Below are 24,259 nucleotides of genomic sequence, written 5' to 3'. Positions count from 1 at the left end.
TGCTCTGTCTTTTTATCCATAGCCACATACCTTAACTTCTCTGAGCCTCAATTTTCTCAAGTGTAAATGAAGATACCAATAGTATCTATCTCAGTGAGTTGTATCAATTGAGATGATCTAGTCACCATTCATGGAGAAGGCAATGGCACCCCACTCCAGTACTTTTGCCTAGAAAATCCCATGGACGGAGGAGCCTGGTAGGCTGCAGTCCACGGGGTCGCTAGAGTCGGACACGACTGAGCGACTCTACTTTGACTTTTCACTTTCATGCATTGGAGAAGGAAATGGCAACCCACTCCAGTGTTCTTGCCTGGAGAATCCCAGGGACGGGGGAGCCTGGTGGGCTGCTGTCTATGGGGTCGCACAGAGTCAGACACGACTGGAGTGACTTAGCAGCAGTAGCAGCAGTCACCATTCAAGGCATATTGCAAGCACGTATTGTAGATCAGATCCTCCTTAAACACTTGGGACATAAGTAGTGAATGAAATAGATAATATAGCTCTCATGAAGCTTATATCTTAAGGGAGATATAAACAATAAAAACAGACCCATCCTATAATGTCAAATAGTTGTTGTTGTTGTTCAGTTGCTAAGTTGTGTCCAACTCTTTGCGACACCATGGACTGCAGCACGCCAGGCTTCCCTGTCTTTAACTATCTCCCTGAGTTTGCTCAAACTCGTGTCCAGTGAGTCAATGATGTCATCCAACTATCTTATCCTGTCATCCCCTTCTCCTGCCCTCAATCTTTCCCAGCATCAAGGTCTGTTCCAATTAGTCAGCTCTTCGCATCAGGTGGCCAAAGTATTGGAGCTTCAGCATCAGTCCTTTCAATGAATATTCAGGGCTTATTTCCTTTGGGATTGAGTGGTTTGGTCTCCTTGCAGTCCAGGGGACTCTCAAGAGTCTTCTCCAGCACTACAGTTCAAAAGCATCAATTCTTTGGCACTCGGCTGGTGATTAGTGCCATAAAAAAAAGAAAAACATAAATGGAAGAGGAGGCTTCCTATTTTAGAGAAGGTGGTTAAAGAAAATCCTTCTAAGAAGTAACATTTGAACTGATATCTGAAGAAAGTGAGGAATAGTCTTACCCATGTCTGACAAAGACTGTTCAGGCAGGCAGAAGAATAACAAATTCATAGGCTGTAGGCAGGACCGCCTCAATTCATGTTAGTTACTTCTGCTGTTTGACAAGAGCGCTGAAGGTTGGCCTGTCTCCTGTCTTCCAAGCTTTAGCACTCAAACTGACTTTGGTGGGTAGCAGGTGCTTGAGAAATAGTTGGGGGCAGGGGATCTTGATGAAAAGGATCCTGTTCCAGCCTGGGGCCACCTCTGTTTGGGGTGCCATGCTCAAACCAGGGATGGGCGAGGCACAGGAGAGGAAGGATTTGAAAGCCACCGCTGCCCTTCACCCACTCTCTTTGGCATCACAACCAGGGAAGAAATAAATGAGGCCAGGCCCACCTCTACTCAGTGCCCCCACGGACGCTTATTGCGTATTCAACAATAATCTCAGCTACAAGTGCATATGCTCAGCATGGTTATTTTAAAGTTCAAAGGAAACAATTTCCTGCAGTTTGGGGAGCTCAGGTTCTTGTAACCAGGTAGGGGAATGAAAGGACCCTCCATCTGCTGCTGTTGCAGAAAATAGCTCGATGGGGGTGGGGGGAGCCCTCCCACCTCACCTCTCATTTGGGCTAGGTCATTTCAAGAGTGAAAGTCCAAGATTCCCCCACTTGCTGCTTTTATACCTCCCAACCTCCCACCCCAGGCCCCTGGAGGAGCTTTGGGGAGCATGGGGCAGACTGCCCAGCCAGGTTCCTGGAGGCGTGGCCCAGCCAAACCTCCTGGGACCCCACCTGGTGAACTCTGCCTTGGGTCTGACCTATTTTCTAGAAGAGAAAATAGAATATAGATTTAAATGCAGTAGTGCTCTGGAAAACTACAGGCCCAGCAGTGTGAGGAAATAAAACAGCAGGAGGCAACCGAGGAGGTACTGGGACGGGAGAGGATGCCACCTTTCCTAGAGCGATCTCATCTGGTTGTCATCTGTCTTCTCTGCAGCCATTTGCCCCTACTTTTTATCTACCAAAAAAACTGAGATACACATATTTACATATATGTATATTTCCTCTGATTTGTCCCGGGGCCCCATGTTACTCCTTCACACGCAGACTCCAGGCTGTGACCCATAGCAATGACGGACAGCGGGGCTTTGGTGATGATCACCTTGGAAGTGGGGCAGGAGCAAGGCATGGAATTTGATGCCCCAGCTGTGTCCAAGGTCAACCTTCCTTGCTGTGTGTCCACAGAAAAGTTTGTTGCTTTAAAAATAAAATACCCTTGAAGGTAGTAGTATTACCAGCTGACACTGACTGAGGGCTTTCTGCAGGCTAAGCGCTGATCTGAGCTGCTCATCACAATCCTGGGAAGTAGGAACTATCGTCACACCCACTTTACAGATAAGGAACAAGCGCAGAAAGCTCTAACTGGCACAAAGTCCACGCCACCTGAAGAGCCTGAGCCTGAATCCCAGTAACTCAGCTGTGGACCCCTTCTCCCTCTGCTAATTCCTATGACCTGGCCTGAATGGCATGCCTACCCTTGGGTGGGGGTGGGGGTCATCTTTTACCAAACCACAGGGATTAAGGGTGGGAAACGAGGTTTCCCAGAAGACAGTTGGGACTTGTTACAAAAAGGAGGAGGAAAGGATGCTGGATGGACCATGTAACAGATGGATACTGTTGAGGTTCTCAGTTCAGTTCAGTTCAGTCGCTCAGTCGTGCCCGACTCTTTGCGACCCCATGAATCGGAGCACGCCAGGCCTCCCTGTCCATCACCAACTCCCGGAGTTCACTCAAACTCATGTCCATCAAGTCAGTGATGCCATCCAGCCATCTCATCCTCTGTCATCCCCTTCTCCTCCTGCCCCCAATCCCTCCCAGCATCAGAGTCTTTTTCCAGTGAGTCAACTCTTCTCATGAGGTGGCCGAAGTATTGGAGTTACAGCTTTAGCATCATTCCTTCCGAAGAAATCCCAGGGCTGATCTCCTTTAGAATGGCCTGGTTGGATCTCCTTGCAGTCCAAGGGACTCTCAAGAGTCTTCTCCAACACCACAGTTCAAAAGCATCAATTCTTCGGTGCTCAGCCTTCTTCACAGTCCAACTCTCACATCCATACATGACCACAGGAAAAACCATTGCCTTGACTAGACGGACCTTTGTTGGCAAAGTAATGTCTCTGCTTTTGAATATGCTATCAAGGTTGGACATAACTTTCCTTCCAAGGAGTAAGCGTCTTTTAATTTCATGGCTGCAGTCACCATCTGCAGTGATTTTGGAGCCCAGAAAAATAAAGTCTGACACTGTTTCCACTGTTTCCCCATCTATTTCCCATCAAGTGATGGGACCGGATGCCATGATCTTGGTTTTCTGAATGTTGAGCTTTAAAATCACCCCCTATTCCCCTCTCCCACCACCACCTCTGCCTGCCCAAACCTTTGCTGTTTCATTCTGTTGGTCAGAATCAAATGCAGAAATTCAGGTCACTCATTGCTTCTTGAAACAGGTGCCAGGTGACACGATATCTCTCTTTTCTTCAAGTTGGACATAAATTCTTAGAGCTGCCTGCAGTGTGGTGTCAGCTTGGACCCTGACCGCCCACCTCCCCCCCCCCCCCGCCCTCCACAGCTAAAGGGGTTTTTCTTGGTGGCCTTCTTGCTCCTCTTTTGCAAGAAGGGATGCTGTATTTTTTATGCAGGACTAGAAGTGTGCCGTATTAAGGCTTCACAAGGGAAAACGAAGTAACAAAGGCATTTGTTTTGATCCCTGCTTATTCTCACCTAGAATTTTTGAACTCCCCTTTGACCCACTTCTTGCTGGAGATTGGGAGGGAGGAAAGAGATCCAGGAGGGGAGGGCTGCGGCAAGGTCTTCATTCACAAGCATAAGTTGAACCCAAATCACTAAACAAAATACACCTTAATTCCTGTGGTCTCTTGATGTTTTCAGGGAGCCATCTGGTCAACGTTTTTGGGTAATTCTGTCCCTGGTAATTCAAACTGATAACAATCAGCGCAGCTAACATTTATGCAATGTTTGCCTTGTCCTGAGTTAAGTGGTTTACAAGTATTTAATCTCTTTTAATTCTAGTAACACTTACATGGGGAGGCTGTGTTATCTTCCCATTTTATAACTGAAGAAAACAACTCAGAAGTTCAATGATTGACCCAAGGTCATCGAGTGGGTCAGGATCTGAACTTGGACTATCTGTCTCTGTAATTTAGGGTTGTAACTATAGTGCCCAAATAGGCAATTTAGTGTTGAATGAACTTTGGGGCTCCAAGGTATCCTATCTCCCTTGGGTCTTGGTGTCCCCAGAGAGTGTGTTTCTATGAATAACAGTGCTGACCCTTTCCCCACTGAACTCTACCACATTGAAATAGCTCGATATCCCGTTTAATGACGGGGTATTCTAATGACCACTGTTCTAGGCAGTCCATCAGTCATAGTTAATGACCTTGCTTAGTTATTTATGCAGCATGTTTCCCTTCCCACCTCTTCTATTTTGGCTCTTCCTCTTTGCTGCTACTCCACCCCTGAATCTAACAACTCACCAGAAAACCTGGAAGGGGGTGTGGCTGAGGAATGATTCAGAGCTCTCTATAGTCTCATTGGGAATATACAGTCTTCAGGAAATGCAGAGTGTGGGCTGGAGAAATGCCCAGCTGTTGCTGTGGGTTAGGTCAGTGCCTGGATTTTCCTGGGGGCAAAAGCCCTGAAGAACCTGTTGCCCAAAGAACCTGCTGGAATTTAGCAAATCTGTTAGCCACAGGTTAGAGGTACACAGGATAATCCATGACCCCCTTGTAGGGTTATCTGGGAGTCAATCTCTCACTGCCTTCCCTGTGGGTTCAGGGGCTCACTTGAGCTTGCAAACTGAATTGATGTCACATGCAGCCTAGAGGGACCTGGATTTCAGTCGAATGAAGTATGGATTGGGTGGGATTCATGGGATCCAGGGCCTCTCCTAGGATCTGTTTCCTGAACTAGCTGTGTGACCTTGGACAAGACTCTCAGCGTATTCCATCCTCCATCTTAATGAAAAAGAATTAAACTAGACAACATCCATGGATGTCCCAGACCCACCGTTGTCAGTGATTTTAAGGGGGTCACCCAGGTTGGCCTGGATGGCCAGTGGTTTCCTAAAGTAGCCCCGTTTCTTCTCCCGAGCCGTAGGCTATCTTACCAGGTCAGGTCTAGGGATTCTATTAACAACAAGGCTTTGGCTGCTCTGGGTTGGGCTTCCCCAGCATAATTCTATTTTACATTTGAGGGGAGGAGGAGGAGATTGTGTACATGGAGATCGTGGGCATGAACCCGTTCTTCATTTTTTGAAAGCTCATTGGTTTAATTCAAATGTCAACCTTTCCAGAGCTGGATGTTTATTTGTAGTTGTCAGAAGTGATTTCCAATGGCAATTTCTGTCATTAATGATGGGGTGAAAAGCAAGGAGAAAAATGAAAGGGCGAGGAAGAATTTCAATTTGTGTGGCAAATGACCTACTCACACGCAATCTCATACACACACACCGCTGTCTGTGATGAAGAATGGTCACTGGGAATCCTGGGTCGGGAGGGAATTATAAATGTTTTGTGACCTTGTGTCCTTCAGTACTATGAGCTGAACGACGCTGCAACTTGCTGTTAACTCTTATACCTCTTTTCCTTTGTTCCTTAAGGGAGTGGTTTATCACTGTTTTTCTCTCTGTGCAGAAACCTTGCTTGACTTCTTGTCCAGTGTTCTGCATCTGGAGGGGAGGAAAACTGTTTGGGTGTGGGTATGCAGAAATCAACCGGAATATTTTAACCAATATTCTTGCAGGATCCCGGTCTGCTTGGCTCTTTGTGGCCCTATCTGATTCCTGGAGGATGTCTTTCCGGACAGATGTGAAGTTCAGCTCTCTTGCTACATGCATAGTGGAAAGGGAGCTTGGCCCCTCGGCTTGCATGGGTGGCTTTTGGGTGAAGGTAGAGCTAAATGCTCAGAGTCTGAGCATCTTTGGGGTCTTGCATGAACTTGATGGTCATGCAAGGGCACGTTGCATTGTGTGTGCGTGTTGCTAACACTCTTCTTTTTCTCCCTCTTTCTCGCCTCTCTGTTTCCCTCCCTTTGAAAATGCTGCCACAGATGTCAGTCAAGGTCCAGGTGAGTCTTTGTGTTTGCACAGCTGCTGTGGAAATTTCCCCTCTGCCAGATTGTGCATGGTTTGACTCTGAGTGAGACCTTTTTCTAGGGACTCTACACAGAGCAAAAATCTGAACACGTTGCATTTTCATTGATTTAGGTTTATGAGACGTGCCTTCACGTCTTGATGAATTTGTATTGGCTACAAATTGATGAATTTGTATTGGCTTTGAAGAACCATTTTCAAACCAAAGGAATGTGGTTCCCATACTTATACAATTACTATCTTCTGATTAATATTTCTGGGTGAAGAAAAGAAGTGGAAATTGAGCATTTTTTGAAAATATTTTAAAAATATATTATTAGGATATGTATTCTCCAATTTAGTAAGCATTTTTGCCTTGTCTTCAAAAATCTACTTATCTTTAAGCTACTATCTTATAGCTTTAAGTGGTTAAAGGTTGAAAATATGACATATGTAGCATGGAAAATACAATGTGGGTAAAAGAAGGTTTCTTTCTTTATATTCTAAGAATTGACTTTACTTTTCCACAATGGAAAAAGCAATATTTTTTTCTAATGGTTATATAACTAGTACATGTTCCCTGTTTAAAAAAAAAAAGAATAAATGAATGAAAAATAGAAGAAAGAATAATGAGTCTTGTCATTTTCGTCAATGGACAAATGAATATTCATCCAGAGTCCTAATTGTAGGCAATGTGTGTTTATAGACAGATGTATATGTAAACACAAACATAGACTCATAGGAGAGGAACAACCATTTATAGATAGATGATAGATATCAGGTGATATCCATAAATATCTATCTGTAGATGATAGATGATCAGGTGACTTCTGATGGTTTCCCACCACACTAAATGGTATAGAACTTTGGGTTAAGAAGAATAACCCTACCAAATAAGAAGCAGGTATCATCTTTCTTAGGTATTTTCACATATATTTTCTTATTTAATCTTTTTAACATTTAATTCTCATAGCATCAATAGAGGAGGAGTATTGTTAAATACATTTTAATGTGAAGGAAATATAGGGCCTGATAGGTTAAGCAGCTTGTCCAAGATCATAGGGCTTGTCAGAGGACTGGAGTTTGAACTTGGGGCTTTCAGACTGCAAAGCCATGCATACTCCATTGGAACATGTGGGGTCTCATCCCTGAATTTCTTCACTTGAAGATCTCGTAAGTACTTCCTAATAGGACTATCATTTATTTTTGCTCAGAGGTAATGTGACTTTATCTGTAGCACCCTTTCCAAAGGACTTTATCCTTTATTGATTTTGAATATGTAAAAGAATCACCCAGACTTAAGTGGAGTTTCTGACCATTGGTCTCCGTGCCATCTTACACAACATAAAAGGGTAATACTGTCATCCCTAGCAAATACACAGGGCTTCCCTGCCTCTGTTGTCGTCTGCCTGTCACTCACCTTTGAAAATAAGCAGAGTTTGAACCAGAGCGCAGGACAGAATTTTCTAGGAAGATATCATTTAATTTGTTCTATATAATAATATTTTAATTCAGCCATTCACTGAGCTAATATTTATCAAGAACCTACAATGTACCAGGCACTGTTCTAGGCACTAGAGATGAAAAAGTGAGCAAAACAGAAGCTCATCCCTGTCCTCATATATCTTTTACTATAGATACTATAGTAAAAGTATCTATAGATAGGGGAAGACAAAGAACTGAAAGGCTTCCCTGGTAGCTCAGCTGGTAAAGAATCTGCCTGCAATGCAAGAGACTCCGGTTCAATTCCTGGGTCCAGAGGATCCCCTGGAGAAGGGATAGGCTACCCACTCCAGTACTCATGGGCTTCCCTGGTGGGTCAGATGGTAAAGAATCCACCTGCATTGAGGGAAACCTGGGTTCCATCCCTGGGTTGGAAAGATCCCCTGGAGGAGGGCATGGCAACCCACTCCAGTATTCTTGCCTGGAGAATCCCCACGGACAGAGGAGCCTGGCAGGCTGGAGTCCATGGGGTTGCAAAGAGTTGGACATGACTGAAGCGACTAAGCACAGCACAGCACAGGCAACTAAAAATATGTGTGTGTATAGTATATATGTACATGTATATATATATATATCAGCATATCTATTGTATCACGTGGTGGGTAATAAGCGCTGTGGAAAAAAAATGAAGCAGGTAAAAATGAAGTTGCTAATTTAAAGAGGGGGGTCCAGGGAGGTCTGTCTCTCTGCTAAGCTGATGTTTTCTAGGATACTTCAAATGAGGGAGTAAGCCCAACACCAAAATTTTTTGAGTGCCATTTGGCTGAACCCCTTCTCTTCCTGGTTCACGGCAGAGATGACCCAGGGTCTTCACCTAGACCTGTGTGTCTTATGTCCTGTGTAGCGGCTCCCTGCTCAGGTAATGCGTGGAGGCCAAACCCCAACCTGCGTTTTGCCACGCGTGCACCCAGAGGGCAGCCTCTGACCCAGGGGCACCTTTCCCTAATTCTCACAGGAGGTGCCACACTGGCCCTGGTGGGGTGAAATGCCGTGGACCCATAGGTGCCCCCTCCATCTCTCCAAAGGGGCAGAGGTCACCCATGAGCCTACCTTAGAAATAGCGGCGATCGCCAGCACAACACCGCACTATCTCAGCCTCACGGCCACTATCTCGTCTTGCTCTCTTGAAAACCCTCCGAGGCACACTGCCTGAGCCCCGTTTTTCTGTTGAGGGAGTTGAGGCCAGGAGGTGAGGTCCTGAGCCGAGTCCCTTGGCCAAGTGGGGGATTCCAGCCTAATTCTGACCCTTCTCCATTCTGCCCTTGAGGCATCAAGAGCGGATTGCCCATTTTGTCTCCTCACTGACCTTTGGCCTTGTGTGTGTGTATGTGTGGTTTCTGAGCCTGAAGCAAATCGCCGGTCCAGAAACTTCCCTGCGGCCCTTGAGGTGGCAGGAGGCAACCTGCACTGCCCAGCCCTGGCTGAGGTCAGCGGGCCACCTCCCGCCTCTCGGCGCTCCCGGCCTAGCAATCTGGAGCCAGTGGGGCTGCGGCTCTCAAACGAGAGGCCTTTAGTGGTTCTCTGAGTTTCTTTTTTTTTTTTTCCCCCTTCCCCTCAGGAAGACAAATTGGGGATTTTATGACCTAATGTAACTATTTATCCAGGGGCCGCTGGAAGACTGTAAAGGGACGATTGATTAATTGATTAATTCTACATGATGAGGAGATTGGTTAGAAGTAACCCTCCTGTAAAATACAGCTGGAGAAGGGGCCTGGCACTTCTCCTAAGGTCTGGGAGATGGGCTGGGGACTCAGCGATAGTGTCCTGGTAGGAGAAAGAGGCAGGCGGTATTCAGATGGACTTCCATATGGGAAAATGCACAGCCCCTCCTCCTAGTCCTTGGGAGGGAGGTTCAAGATAACGAAGTGGCAAGAGGTGCTTGTGGTGCGCTGACCGGAAGGAGGGGAGGGACCCGCAGCTCTGATGCCTGCCATGCATTCTCTGGTTGACTCTTCACATCAGCCCCTCTGGGTCGGGATCCACACTCCAGAAGAGGACAAGGAGACGCAGAGAGGTCCAGTAACTGGTCACAGTCGCCAGTTGCCGGGACCAACCAGGATCTCAGATCTGTCTGTCTCCAAAGCCTGCGCCTTCTTCTTTAAAAACTCTGGTATTTTCAAGGCAGAGCTGTGTGCATCTTGGGCGTTTTTGCATTCCCAACTCTGCTCGGTGGAGCATGGCACCATAGGAGGGCCTTGGAAATATTTCTCGAGCAGAAAGTATGGCCACAAGCACCAGGGGCATTGTGGGTCTGCAGGGTCTCGAGACACGTTGGAGCTCCAAGGGCATCCTGTCTAAGGACTGCAACTCTCACTTTTCAGAGGAGGAGACGCAGGCCCAGGGAGGGGAAGGGGACATCTCCGAGGCCACGTACCCCATCTGGGGCCCTGAAGGGATTCCTATCAGATGCTGATCCCATGCTCCTGGCCGATAGGGTTTGTTTTTGAGCTGCCCTCCCAGCTCTGCCAAACTCTCAGTCCTCTCCCCCCTTCCTGTGTGTTCCAGAACTCTCTGCCAAGGGGAGAGGAAGTGCTTTGGAGGCGAGGAAGAAGACGGGGTGGACGGAGGACCTCGGAGGCAGGAAGCAGGGCTGGGGCCTGTGGATGGGAGACCCCCTCGGGTCCTCTCCCTCCCTGGGGCAGGCGGGGGGCTCTGGCGGGGGGGCCGCTGTTTATAGTGCTTCACTGACAGCATCTCTGCTCCGAAGGGATAATTTCTCCAGCTCAGCCTGCTGATTAGAGCTGGAATTTAAATGAATGACGGTGACCTTGTGGAAGTGCCCTAGTTATTCAGAGGCCTGATGAGGGAAATAGGCCTCTTGCCTCGGTCCATCAGAACCCTGGCAGGTGCGGGAGGAGGGGCACCTGTCTGCCTGGGGCTGGGGGGACCGTGGTCAGCTATGGCCGGAAGCAGCTGACGGCTTGTGCTCAGGCCTCCCTGTGCATGCTCTGGATCTCTGCCCCTCCTTGTCTTCCTCCTCCCATTTAAGTCATCTCACTGCTGCCCTCGGAGAGGGAATCTGCTGACTTGTCCTGAACCCTGCTATGTCTCCAGGGAGTCCCTCATCTGGCCTGAGGGGCGCTGTTCACAGAAGACAGTGCCTGACACAGCTGACTTGTGTTTATGGACACAGAGGGTTTGCTGTCAAAGCTGGCTGCTCCTAGAGGAGACCTGACCCACAGACCCAGTAGCATTAGCCTCACCCAGGAGCCCATTAGAAAGGCAGGATCTCAGGCCTCTCCCTAGACCTCTGCGTTTGACCAAGGTCCCTGGGGTCTGCCTGTTAGCGCTGGAGAGACACTGACCTAAAATCCCCAGTCTCCTTGGGACCAACAGGGCCGTATTTATTAAGGAGAGTGCAGTACTCTTTTTGCTAAAGCCCTATTCCTGGTTTCATCTGCTGGGGACAGAGCAAAATATCCACTTTCTGGGTTGATAGGAGCTAAGAAGAAGAAGGTTAGGGAAAGAAAAGAGAATGGACGCTGATCCACCACGTGGTCTGCACAGGTCACTGTTTGGGCCCTTCTCATGTATGTGAGGCAAGATAGCTCCCTGCTTTCATATGGCCTTTGAGTTGAGGGTGATTTTTCACTTTTTAAATAGTTGGAAGCAATCAGAAGAAGAAGAATTAGTGATGCAAAACTTTTATAAAATTCGAATGTCAGTGTTTACAAAGTTTTTTGGAACATAGGCCCACTTGTTCATTTCTGTATTGTCTGTAGCTGCTTTGCAAAAGCAGAGGGGAGCTGCTATGATGTAGACACAGCTCTCTGAGCTGCAGAACCTAAAAGATTTACCATCTGGCCCTTTACAGAGGAAGTTTGTCACCTCTGGCTTAGGGCATAGGCTTGGAGCCAGAGGCAGGTTGACACCCTGTCTCTATCCCAGCACAGCATGGCCTGTTCAGGTAACTTTTCGTTTGTGGACCCTACATTCCTCATCTGTAAAATGGGGACAACAAATACCTATCTCATGGGACTATTGTGAAGATTAAATAAGCTCAAGCAAGTCAAGTCTTTAGAGCAGTGCCTGGCACAGAGTAAGCAATGTATTAATTAGCTACTATTGTAAGTTATCGCATTTGGTTCTTTCCACATGTGTTTCCATTTTACAACTGAAAATACTTAGAGAAGTTTAAAAGCAAAATAAAACATTCTTTTGCCTGTGTCTTGCTGCCCCTCACTGTTCAGAGGCATGCTTCCTCAGCTGTGGTGGTGTTCAGTCACTCAGTCGTGTCTGACTCTTTGTGACCCCATGAACTGTAGCACGCCAGGCTTTCCTGTCCTTCACTATCTCCAGAGTTTGCTCAAACTCATGTCCACTGAGTCAGTGATGCTATCTAACCATCTCATCCTCGGCCACCCCCTTCTCCTCTGCTGTAGACCCCTCTAAACTGCTGTCTTCTCATCTCACACTTTCTCGCATCCATCCTGTTCTTTATGCTTTCAGTAAAGAGGTCCCTAAAGAGGTCCCGCCAGCTTGGATCCTGGCAAGCACCGCTTTCAAGTGAGGCCAAGACATCCCAGTAAGAGGGTAGAAAGTGGACTGATATGTAGAGAGGGCCCCTCACGTGCCAGGCCTCCACCACTTCACAGATGATAAATATTGGTCTTTAAAACATTATATCCTTTGCCCCAGGCCAGAAGCAAGTATGGCAGGCATCAGGATTTAAATGCAGTCTGGGATCTCTGCTTTGTCCTTCTGACTCTCTTTGCCTCTCACTTTCCCCAGGAGTTGTGTGGCCTTAGGTAAATCATAAGCCTCTCTGGGTATCAGGTTTATTTAAATCAAATGCCCTCTCAGGCTTCTTCCATTCTGAGGATCTGTGATTAGGCCAGTAACTAAGCCCCCTTGGGAAGAAGGACTCAGGAAAATGTCATATCTTCCATTGCCAGAGACTGGTGGTTCCCAACTCCAGTGCTGCCCGGTATATTTTTTGTCTTTTCTTTCCTGTTCCTTTGGGCAACAGTCCCATTTGCTTTTCTCTCTTACTTATTAGGAAAAACATCTGACATTTATTGAGCTTGTATTTTGAGCAGGGCACTAAAGTACTAAGTTTTCATGTCTACCAGTTAATTCTTTTGACGTGTCCAAGATCCTGTTATTAGACCCACTTCACTCAAGAACAAACTCTCAGGAATGCTAACTCATCAGCCCCACCCAGTAAAAAGTGGTGGAGCAGGATGCAAACGTTGATGTGTCTGGCCCTGGGGATGTCTCATACGGAGTTCCATCTAGAGCATCTGCTCCACGAAGGTACACTCCCCTACTGTATGGTCTTGGCCTGGAACAATGCCAGTACATCATAGGCATGGAGTAAATGCTTGTTCAGTGAAAGTGCTCCAGAATCAGCTTTTCACTTTACCCCACGTTCCTTTGAAAGACAGGCTGCTTTTTATTGGGGCTTACCCGAGACAGAAGGTAACTCAGCCTTCTGTGTTCATTCAGTGCCCATCTCTTGGGCTCAGCTCAGTGGAGGCTGCAGGCTGTAGGAAATCCAGCACTGCTGTGCGTAATTGGATTGGAAAGGGGCCCTTGGCTGGGCTAACAGCGCTCAGCTCCCAGCCAATTGCCCGGCTGGGGCCCGGGAAGACCCCCTTGGCTCCCGTGGCCGTTCTTGATGAGTAAGTGTGAGTAAGGAGCCGCGTCCCAGCGTGCCTCCAGCTTTGGCTAACTCGAAGAAGCAGATCACTTGGCCCTGGTGCCTCTTTGTAGAGCCTTTTAAAGTTGCCTCCTTTACTGTCGTGGCAAGTCCGACTCACCAGCATGCTGGCTGTGGTCCATTTTGTTTCTCTGTTCTGGAGGGCAAGGTCAGAGCTGGAAAAGGCCTGGAAGCGATCCTATAGTCTCAGTGGGTTAGTACTGTCCCTGCCATGGGTGTGGTATGGATATTTGCTGTGCCAGTGATAAGGAACCATTGGTGGCATTTAGGAGGAAGGACCAATCAACGCTAAATGTGCTGCAATATATGGGAGAGTCTCACTTGAAGACTGTGCTGCTCAAAATGCCATTGGTGAGACCAAAGAGAAACTATTCTGGACCAGTTCTTCCTTGTGTAGGAGAGAAAACGGAGGCCCCAGAACATCCATGTAACTCAGCTGAGTCACCAGCCTATTTATGGCAGCCTCGGAGACCCTCTCATTCTGACAACCTGCCTCGAGAAGTCTAGAAAGGACTGGGGCTAAGCTAGTCAGTGTGTGGGGCTGGGCCTCAGGAACTAGCAGCTGAGTGTTGAGGACAGTGGGTGCCCTTGTGGGGTCACTTAGCCGACCGTGACCATGGAGGCAGGCAGCTGAGGATGCCTGGGCAGGTGGTCTCCTAGAGCTGCCGGCTTCCTGGAGAAGTGCTGTTGGCAAGAGACGGGAGGGTGGGGGTGTGGAGGAGACAGGGCCTAGATATGCCAGTCTCCTGAATAACAGCAGTGGCTACAAGCTTCCCAGCCCTTCCTGTGTGCCATGAGCTCTCAGAAGTGCTCTTTGTGTGTGGTTGCGTGTGACTGTCACAGTGATCCTAAGATACTTTACATGTGACATGCAGATATTTTACAGGAAAAGGCACAGAATAGTTAACTTGCTTAATATCCCAGTTAGCAAGAGACAGGGCTGGGATTTGCATTCAGATTTTGGATTATTTAGAGCAATGGTAAACATGAAAATTACCCGGGGACTTCCTGGTGGTCCATTGGCTAAGACTCCGCACTCCCAGTGTGGAGTGCCCTGGTTCCATCTTTCGTCAGGGAACTAGATCCCTGCAGCTAAGAGTTTGCCTGCTGCAACGAAGACCCTGTGTAGCCAAATAAATAATAAAACAGTTAAAGTCACCTGGAAAGCTAATGAATGCGATCCAGTCTAACTGAAGTAAGACGTTGCTCCTAGGTAATCTGATAGGACCAAAGTTTGAAAACCATGTTTTCAAGGAAAGTGAAGGGACTTGAAAGCAGCAGTATTAACCACTATTGTATACCTCCCATGATGGAAGGGAGGATGGGATGAATGATCCCCACTTCGCCTGAGTTCCCATGGCACCTTAGATCACAGAGCTAGTGGAGCCTGCCTCATAATATCCTATTCAATAGCCAGCTGTTTATTGTCCCCCATGTGTCCACACTGGCCACTGTGGGCTAGAAGGACAGGGAGAGCCATACTCTTGAGAACAGAGTATGCCTGCACCCCACTACCTGGCATCCTGTATGTGCTCATAAGCTTTGTTATTAGAATCAGCATTTCAGACATGGAAAGGACCCAAAGTTGCTGAGCTCTCTGTGCACCTAAGTTTTGAATCTCTTCCATATGAGCTTATTCAGACCTGAACCCCTGCAATGATGAGGAACTCGTTGCTCCTTTAGCCATTCCGTTTTAGCAGCACTGAATGTTCACAAGCTCTTCTTTATTCTGAGTCACTATAGCTTTCACCACCTGTATTGCTTCCAGCCCTTGGAGACGCACAGAATAGATCTAATTACACTCCCAGTGTTTGAAGACAGGGCTTTTGTCTTTAAGGATTTTCTTTTCTAAAGGCCAAAACATCTCTAGTTTCTTTGGGCATTCTCATACAAGGGTTTTAAGTTCTTTCATCCAGGTCATTGTTCTCTGAAAAATGACAGTTTTCTTTGCATCCTTGCCCACACCACATACAGGTTCATGGACACGTTGCAACCGGTTCATGTTACACTGCTCCTTTTTTCTAGACTTCCTACATCTATTAATGACCTTACTTTTATATAATGACTACAGTATTAAATTGAACTTAACATCACTGAGAACTTCTACTATTTCACGTGTACTGCTGCTAAGCCATTTCTTTCCCTTTTGTATGTGTGCAATTGGTGTATTTGACGTGGGGCCATGCTTTGATTTTGTCAAATTCATCCCTGGATTTTTAAAATCCAGCACACCATGGCCTAGTTGGACACAATTATTTCATGTAACATATCCGAAGTCCTTTCCAGCTTCATGTCACTCTTGAATAAAGAGCTATTTTAGAGAAGTTCATAACATTTGGAGAGCAAGGACTTTCTCTTCTTTGGGAAGAGTCTTTTCTAGAAGCCATAATTGCTGATTCTTTACCCCTTAGGGGCTTCCTTGGTGGCTTAGATGGTAAAGCATCTGCCTGCCATGCAGGAGACCCAGGTTCTATCCCTGGGTTGGGAAGATCCCCTGGAGAAGGCAATGGCAACCCACTCCAATACTCTCGTCTGGAAAATCCCATGGATGGACGAGCCTGGTAAGATACGGTCCTTGGGGTGGCAAAGAGTCAGACATGACTGAGCGACTTCACTTTTAACCCTTGGAGTGACATGCTTGACTTTCTCTCTCTTTCTTTCATGATATTCATGAAAAAGAAACCCCACCCCACCTCCATCACCCTGCCCCCCCACCCTCCCAGGTAGGCCAGATTGAGAAGGTGGCTGCAGACATTCTTTCTTCTTCCCTGTGGCTATGCCATATAGATGCCATGGGTGACTCATGGATGCCTCCGAAGAAATATTTCCTGTTCAGTCCAGGCACCATGCTGTAAGAACAGAGTTGGTCTAGAGGCAAATACTGAGTGAGCTAATACAGTAACATCCTGCACAGGGCTTAGTGCCGAGGATGGAGTGTGGTGGCATCATGGAGGGACCAACCCAGAAGCGCTTGCCCTAGAGAACTAGCAACAGGTGTTCCTCTGGACGCCATCACGATCATCAGCCCAACTATTCACTCTGTCCCTAGTATTGTGCAGGGCTTGTGGAAAAGCCAACATCGTGAATGCAAACGGTTGAACTTCCCAAGTGTCAGTGTCAGTTCACGACTGCTGTTGGGTGATTCGGCAAAGCCTTGTTTCATGACTACCTTTTTGATTAGGGGTGGTGTTCTCTGGATATCAGTTTGGACCATTGAAAATTGTCATTTTTGTAGGTCAAAACCAGTCACATATCAGCAGGTTCATATGGTTCATCTCAGTAAGGAGTTGCTTGGCCTCTTCAGAGGTCAGCTTGGTTCATAGAAACTCTATGTCTTGGAGTTGGAATAGTTGTTAGTTATCTTCTAAAACCTCACTGTGACTCTCTTCTATGGCATTCTGGCAAGTGACGCGTCCCCTGTCATTCCACCCTCATCTTGCTGAATGTACTTGCTCTTTTAACTTGCATGTGCAACTTTAAAAATGTTTGAAGGCAGCACTCATGTCCTTATCTAGCTCTCATGTTTGGGCTGTACACAGCTGTTCCTTCAGCCATTCTGCATGTGACGTGCTTTTGGAACTCCCACCATCCGATTCTTCTCCCATGGACCTTCCCACCTCCTTAATGCCCCTCCTAATATATGGCAATGTTCTCTGAACCCAGACCCTAACTTTGGTAGTCAGTGCTGAGAAGAAGTGGAACTGGTGCCTTCTTTTTACTTGTGATTTTTTTGAGGGTTTGTGGGGAGTGTGGGAGGTTGTGCTTAAGGGCCACACTTTCTATTTACCCTCTTAAAATTAAATTTTGCTTTTGTCCACTCACATCTTTTGGACCCTGATTCTCAAGGCTAACGGGTTAGATATTTCTTTCTGCTCTGGTTCATTACAACATCCAGACAGCATGTCATGGATGTTCTCAGCCAAGTCATTTGTCAAAATGCTAAGCAGGTCAAGGCTCCTCTGTAAGCCACCGGAGAACCCCAGGTAGGACAAGGAAACTGAAGTCCATGATGAAGGTCATGATGCCGGTCAGGGAATTGCCTGGGGAAGGGATGGTCTGAGACACAGCTGTGGAGGTGGGTGGAGTTTTCCTTCAGGCCCCGCCTCCTTCCTTTTAAGCTTCTCCCTCTTGCCCCGGGGCAGTAGACATCCTCAGCCTGTGGCTGCGTGTCTTCATCCTTCCTTCTCACACGTCCTTGTGCCATTCCTGTCTCTGAAGAAAGATCTTAAGCTTGGCTTCCTGATGGCCTCAGGAACAAGGCAGTGCAATGACAGGGGCCTGAGTGCAGTTTGTGTTCAGAGTTGAATTTTAATGAGGGAAGTGGCTTCAGTTCAGTTCAGTTCAGTCGCTCAGTCGTGTCTGACTCTTTGCGACCCCATGAATCGCAGCATGCCAGGCCTCCCTGTCCATCACCAACTCCCGGAGTTCACTCAGACTCATGTCCATCCAGTCAGTGATGCCATCCAGCCATCTCATCCTCTGTCGTCCCCTTCTCCTCCTGCCCCCAGTCCCTCCCAGCATCAGAGTCTTTTCCAATGAGTCAACTCTTCACATCAGGTGGCCAAAGTACTGGAGTTTCAGCTTCAGCATCATTCCTTCCAAAGAACACCCAGGGCTGATCTCCTTCAGAATGGACTGGTTGGATCTCCTAGCAGTCCAAGGGACTCTCAAGAGTCTTCTCCAACACCACAGTTCAAAAGCATCCATTCTTCGGCGCTCAGCTTTCTTCACAGTCCAACTCTCACATCCATACATGACCACAGGAAAAACCATAGCCTTGACTAGACGGACCTTTGTTGGCAAAGTAATGTCTCTGCTTTTGAATATGCTATCTAGGTTGGTCATAACTTTCCTTCCAAGGAATAAACATCTCTTAATGGCCTAGTAACCCCCAGAAAGGACCCAGGAAGGGAAGAGCTTCATATTTTAGTAGAAGCTGGGGATGGAGATGGAGGAGAGGGAGACGGTGACCAGTTATTTAAAACAGTTGCCCTGGGGGCTTCTTCAGTCATGCTGTACCAGGATCATAAATGAAGTTGAATTCATGTCCAGGCACTATTTTCTGGTCCTGAATTGTTCAAGATGTGTCTTCTTGCTTCTCCACCAGCACTGAATTAAGACAGGGTAGCTAGTAGTTATCACAGTTATCATGCAGCCTGGAGAATCCATCTGCTGGTTTAGCATCTGCATTTCACCGCTTCCTAAGTAGTGGGATTTTGGCTCTAGGTCTTAGCTTCCTTACCTGTAAAATCTACATTACAACAATGCCTTTCCCACAGAGATGTATTTAATGTTACGTGACACTTAGCATGTCTGGTATATGTTAAACAGTCAACAAATACTAGCCACTGTTACAGTTCTGTCCTTTTACCAAGCTAACTGAATTTCCTCTCTTTTAAGTGCTTAACATGCTACAATGCGTATTTTTTTCTATCCCCTTCCCTCTTTTCCAAATTCACGGTCACTCCGCAGACACAGGGTCACTGAGGGCTTCTCTTTTTGTCAAGCCCCACCCCTTGCTACCTTCACCATCTCCTTAGCTCCTCCGGAAATATTGGGGTGGATGTTTCCATTACCTTCTGATTTTATGTAATTACTCTTTTTAAAAGTCCTTGTCGCTTCATAAAAATTCAACATTGGCACTTGGCACTTACAGCAATTAGTGACATTTCATTTCTCCACTTCAGTATGGAAAAAGAGATGATATGTGTGGATTTTACAGGGGGAGAAAAGTTATCCTGCAAGTGAATGAGAGAGAAGTCTTGGCAGAGATAACTTGCTTTTTTTCCTTCCCGCATCTTTTCTCCTCCCCCATGAATGACTTCCTCCCTCCCCTGAAATACTTTCTCCAATTACTCAGCCAGAATGAAGGAAGGAAGAAGGATTAAAAACCATCAGAGGGGAGTGGGTTATTACAGGTTTAAGGGGGAAACAGTATTAGCTTCAGTGATGGAGGCCTTCCACTTCTGGCCTGCCTCCTGAACAGTGCATCTTCTTCGCCTGTTCCAGTAAATGGTCTCTATTCTCTATATTAGTCATTTTCATGACAGGCTTCATAATGGCCACAGCCGCTTACAGATGACTGCTTTTGTAGCCATTCCATTCTCTCCAGCTGCAACTACCTCCACAGGGATTTTCCCAAAAGGTGTAACATAGTTTAGAGGGCCATATGTGTATTTTGCATATAATCTACATAGGATTTGCAGCCTGTTCTAAGGTACTTTCTACTTCGTATGTCTTACCTATTGGCAGTCTTTTTCTCTTCTTGTTCTTGACCCTGTGGACCATGATCCATGGGACTCCTCTGTCCATGGGCTTCTCCAGGCAAGAATACTGGAGTGGGTTGCCGTGCCCTCCTCCAGGGGATCTTCCTGACCCAGGGATCGAACCCATGTCTTCTGCATTGGCAGGCGAGTTCTTTACCACTAGCGCCACCTGGGAAGCCCATGAACCACAGATAGATAGGCACAGAAAGTGAGGTAGACAGCACTAGAAATTGCCATGTCCTCCTCCAGGGAGAAAGAGTGAAAGAAAGAATGAAAAATATCAGACATCTTCATGGGATCCAGAATGGTCCCTGAACCCAACTAGGTAGCACTTTGACAGAGTGTGACATCTAGCTAGGAGACATTTCAGTTGCTTTCTAATTTTTATAATAATTTTTTTTAAAGGCATTGTAGTTCCATAAGAACTCTGTGTAGAAAATTCTCCATATTCTGATGATCAAAGGCTCGTCCTAGGCCAGTCCCTATTCCTTGCCCTCCTTAGATGAGATTTTATGGAATTGGCTTTCGAAGCTTTACTGAAGGTCTTTTGAAATCCACAACCCATGGTGGGATTGTTTTGGACAAACGTGGTGGGTTTTCCTTTGCTTCCCTGAGCCCCCCGTTCCAACCCATGTCTTGTCTTTCAGCATCCCTTGAATATCAGGCTCAGATTAAATGCTGAGCTCCAAGTCCAGCTAGGTGCTAGTGCCAGGGCCTGATGTGTGGTCTGAGGGGCTGCTGCTGACCTTCTGTCTCTGAGATTAACAAGAAGCCCCCCTCCTCTTTTTCTCATCAGCCACACACATATCACACAGCTAGCATAGATTGCTTTTCCTTCCTTGTTAATTATATCCTCAGTGAAGGCTTTTTTTTTTTTTTTTTTGAGCATTATTTTTCTGTATCTATATTGGAAAGCCATATAGTTCCTTTTTCGTTTTGAATGTAAAATTTTACTTTAATGTTGGAATATGCATGAAAAAAAAGAAACTCTGGGGTACTTTAATAATCCCCATCCCTCCCAGATTAAGACTCAGGGCTCTGGCCCCTTTTTATTTGAGGCTTCATTCACTTATATGGGCACAGACTCTTCTCTTTCAAGAAGGGGAGATGATACACTTTTACATTTGTCCTGACTCTCTTGCAGAATTATTCCTGTAATGTTAAATGCACCTTAGACTTTTTGCTTCAGTGATTCTTCTGTTTCTCCAGCTTATCATGCCTAAAACAGAATTCATTATCACCCTCATTCCAGATCCATCTCCCAACTCCATCCCACCTTCCTGTCTCTGACTGCGCCTCACTCAGTCTGCCATCCATTCGTCCCCTGAAGCATCTCATCGGTCACCCAAAGCCTGTTGAATCCTTTTCGCCTTTTCCTTCCTGCTGCCTCAATACTAATTTCGGCCCTCTGCCTATGACAGGTCTCTGTGCCTCTCTCTCTTTCCCCTCTAATCCATCCTGTCCACACCATTGCCAACACGATCTTCCCCAACGTCATTTTCCCAAGGGCATTCTCCTGCCCGTGAGCCGTCGGTGTCTCCCATCAGCTGCAAGATCAAGTCCTTTCTTCTTAGCCTGGAAACTCCAGGCCTTCATACAATGGTCCTTAAGATCACCTTTCACTTCTTCCTTCTGTGAACCATTTGTGTGTGTTCATTGTTATTTTTGATTTAGGTCATACCTGAATGGTCTAGTGGTTTTCCCTACTTTCTTCAATTTAAGTCTGAATTTGACAATAAGGAGTTCATGGTCTGAGCCACAGTCAGCTCCCGGTCTTGTTTTTGCTGACTGTATAGAGCTTCTCCGTCTTTGGCTGCAAAGAATATAATCAGTCTGATTTCAGTGTTGACCATCTGGTGATGTCCATGTATCGAGTCTTCTCTTGTGTTGTTGGAAAAGGGTGTTTGTTATGACCAGTGCATTTTCTTGGCAAAACTCTATTAGTCTTTGCCCTGCTTCATTCTGTATTCCAAAGCCAAATTTGCCTATTACTCCAGGTGTTTCTTGACTTCCTACTTTTGCATTCCAGTCCCCTATAATGAAAAGGACATCTTTTTTGGGTGTTAGTTTTAACACCCAAACAGTGGAAGTGAGAAATAGATTTAAGGGCCTAGATCTGATAGATAGAGTGCCTGATGAACTATGGAATGAGGTTCGTGACATTGTACAGGAGACAGGGATCAAGACCATCCCCATGGAAAAGAAATACAAAAAACCAAAATGGCTGTCTGGGGAGGCCTTACAAATGCCTGTGAAAAGAAAAGAAGCAAAAAGCAAAGGAGAAAAGAAAAGATATAAACATCTGAATGCAGAGTTCCAAAGAATAGCAAGAAGAGTTAAGAAAGCCTTCTTCAGCAATCAATGCAAAGAAATAGAGGAAAACAACAGAATGGGAAAGACTAGAGATCTCTTCAAGAAAATCAGAGATACCAAAGGATCACTGACCTGGAGCCAGACATCCTGGAATGTGAAGTCAAGTGGGCCTTAGAAAGCATCACTACGAACAAAGCTAGTGGAGGTGATAGAATTCCAGTTGAGCTATTCCAAATCCTGAAAGATGATGCTGTGAAAGTGCCGCACTCAATATGCCAGGAAATTTGGAAAACTCAGCAGTGGCCACAGGACTGGAAAAGGTCAGTTTTCATTCCAATCCCAAAGAAAGGCAATGCCAAAGAATGCTCAAACTACCGCACAATTGCACTCATCTCACACGCTAGTAAAGTAATGCTCAAAATTCTCCAAGCAATATGTGAACCGTGAACTTCCTGATGTTCAAGCTGGTTTTAGAAATGGCAGAGGAACCAGAGATCAAATTGCCAACATCTGCTGGATCATGGAAAAAGCAAGAGAGTTCCAGAAAAGCATCTATTTCTGCTTTATTGACTATGCCAAAGCCTTTGACTGTGTGGATCACAATCAACTGTGGAAAATTCTGAAAGAGATGGGAATACCAGACCACCTGACCTGCCTCTTGAGAAATCTGTATGCAGGTCAGGAAGCAACAGTTAGAACTGGACGTGGAACAACAGACTGGTTCCAAATAGGAAAAGGAGTACGTCAAGGCTGTATATTGTCACCTTGTTTATTTAACTTCTATGCAGAGTACATCATGAGAAATGCTGGACTGGAAGAAGCACAAGCTGAAATCAAGATTGCCGGGAGAAATATCAGTAACCTCAGATATGCAGATGACACCACCCTTATGGCAGAAAGTGAAGAGGAACTCAAAAGCCCCTTGATGAAAGTGAAAGAGGAGAGTGAAAAAGTTGGCTTAAAGCTCAACAGTCAGAAAATGAAGATCATGGCATCTGGTCCCATCACTTCATGGGAAATAGATGAGGAAACAGTGGAAACAGTGTCAGACTTTATTTTTTGGGGCTCGAAAATCACTGCAGATGGTGACTGCAGCCATGAAATTAAAAGACGCTTACTCCTTGGAAGGAAAGTTATGACCAACCTAGATAGCATATTGAAAAGCAGAGACATTACTTTGCCAACAAAGGTTCATCTAGTCAAGGCTATGGTTTTTCCTGTGGTCATGTATGGATGTGAGAGTTGGACTGTGAAGAAGGCTGAGCGCCGAAGAATTGATGCTTTTGAACTGTGGTGTTGGAGAAGACTCTTGAGAGTCCCTTGGACTGCAAGGAGATCCAACCAGTCCATTCTAAAGATCAGCCCTGGGTGTTCTTTGGAAGGAATGATGCTAAAGCTGAAACTCCAGTACTTTGGCCACCTCATGCGAAGAGTTGACTCATTGGAAAAGACTCTGATGCTGGGAGGGATTGGGGGCAGGAGGAGAAGGGGATGACAGAGGATGAGATGGCTGGATGGCATCACTGACTGGATGGACATGAGTCTGAGTGAACTCCGGGAGTTGGTGATGGACAGGGAGGCCTGGTGTGCTGCGATTCATGGGGTTGCAAAGAGTCGGACACGACTGAGCGACTGATCTGATCTGATCTAATTGTCATTTTTACACCATCTGTTACATACCTACCATGTGCCTGGCAGTGTCCTAGGTATTCCAGAAAGGCAACAGGAGAATCCTTACAAAAGCAGTTAGTGGTCTTGGGAGCTAGTGGTGTTACCAGGAATGTCCTTCATTGCTCTCAATCCTAAACTGTCTTCCAAGATGGATTTTAAATCCCACTTTCCTCCAGAAACTCTTGCTGTACACCCAGGGCCCTCCTCACAATCCTTACGGATCTTATTGTCTGAATCAGTTGTTTGACACTTAACAATTACCCATCAATTGTTCCTCATTCACTCACAAAATACACACTGAGCACCTCCTGTGTGTCAGACACTAGGCTTCACGTTGTCTCACACATCAGTATATTTTTACAGTCTAAAAATAACAGCAGTAACTCTTATGTAGCCCTTAGCATGTACAGGCCCTGCTTTACATACATTCATTTATTTAATCCTCAAAACAAACTTTGAATCTGGCATGATAATTATCCCAATTTTCCAGATGGGAAGTCAAGGAACAGAGACGTGTAGCAACTTCCCTGGTGTCACAAACTAGAAAATAACGAAGGTGGGATTCAAATCTGAGGCCCTTGATCTTAGCCCCTATCCTTCACTGTCAGGTACCCTATGTCTATGTATGTCTATGT

The 24,259-nt window shown here is 46.3% G+C and overlaps 1 protein-coding gene across 11 annotated transcripts in view; it reads left to right on the top strand.

Annotated features, from left to right (window-relative positions):
- The window catches only part of NRXN3 (neurexin 3), a 1,787,606-nt gene that overhangs the window by 79,096 nt on the left and 1,684,251 nt on the right, over positions 1 to 24,259 (top strand). Inside the window, exon 3 of one of the 11 annotated variants that reach the window (XM_086319426.1) lies at positions 6,188 to 6,205. The exons of the other annotated variants lie outside the window; for them this stretch is intronic. Coding sequence (XP_086175552.1) covers positions 6,188 to 6,205 — 18 coding nt within the window. The remainder of the gene's footprint in view (positions 1 to 6,187; positions 6,206 to 24,259) is intronic. 11 annotated transcript variants of the gene reach the window in all.

This window comes from Bos grunniens, chromosome 10 (assembly GCF_055505025.1).
Source record: "Bos grunniens cultivar Pamir isolate PY7600 chromosome 10, Bosgru_T2T1.0, whole genome shotgun sequence".
Taxonomy (NCBI): domain Eukaryota; kingdom Metazoa; phylum Chordata; class Mammalia; order Artiodactyla; family Bovidae; genus Bos; species Bos grunniens.
The sequence above is the reverse complement of the archived record's forward strand: the minus strand, read 5'-3'. Positions and strand labels throughout refer to the sequence as shown.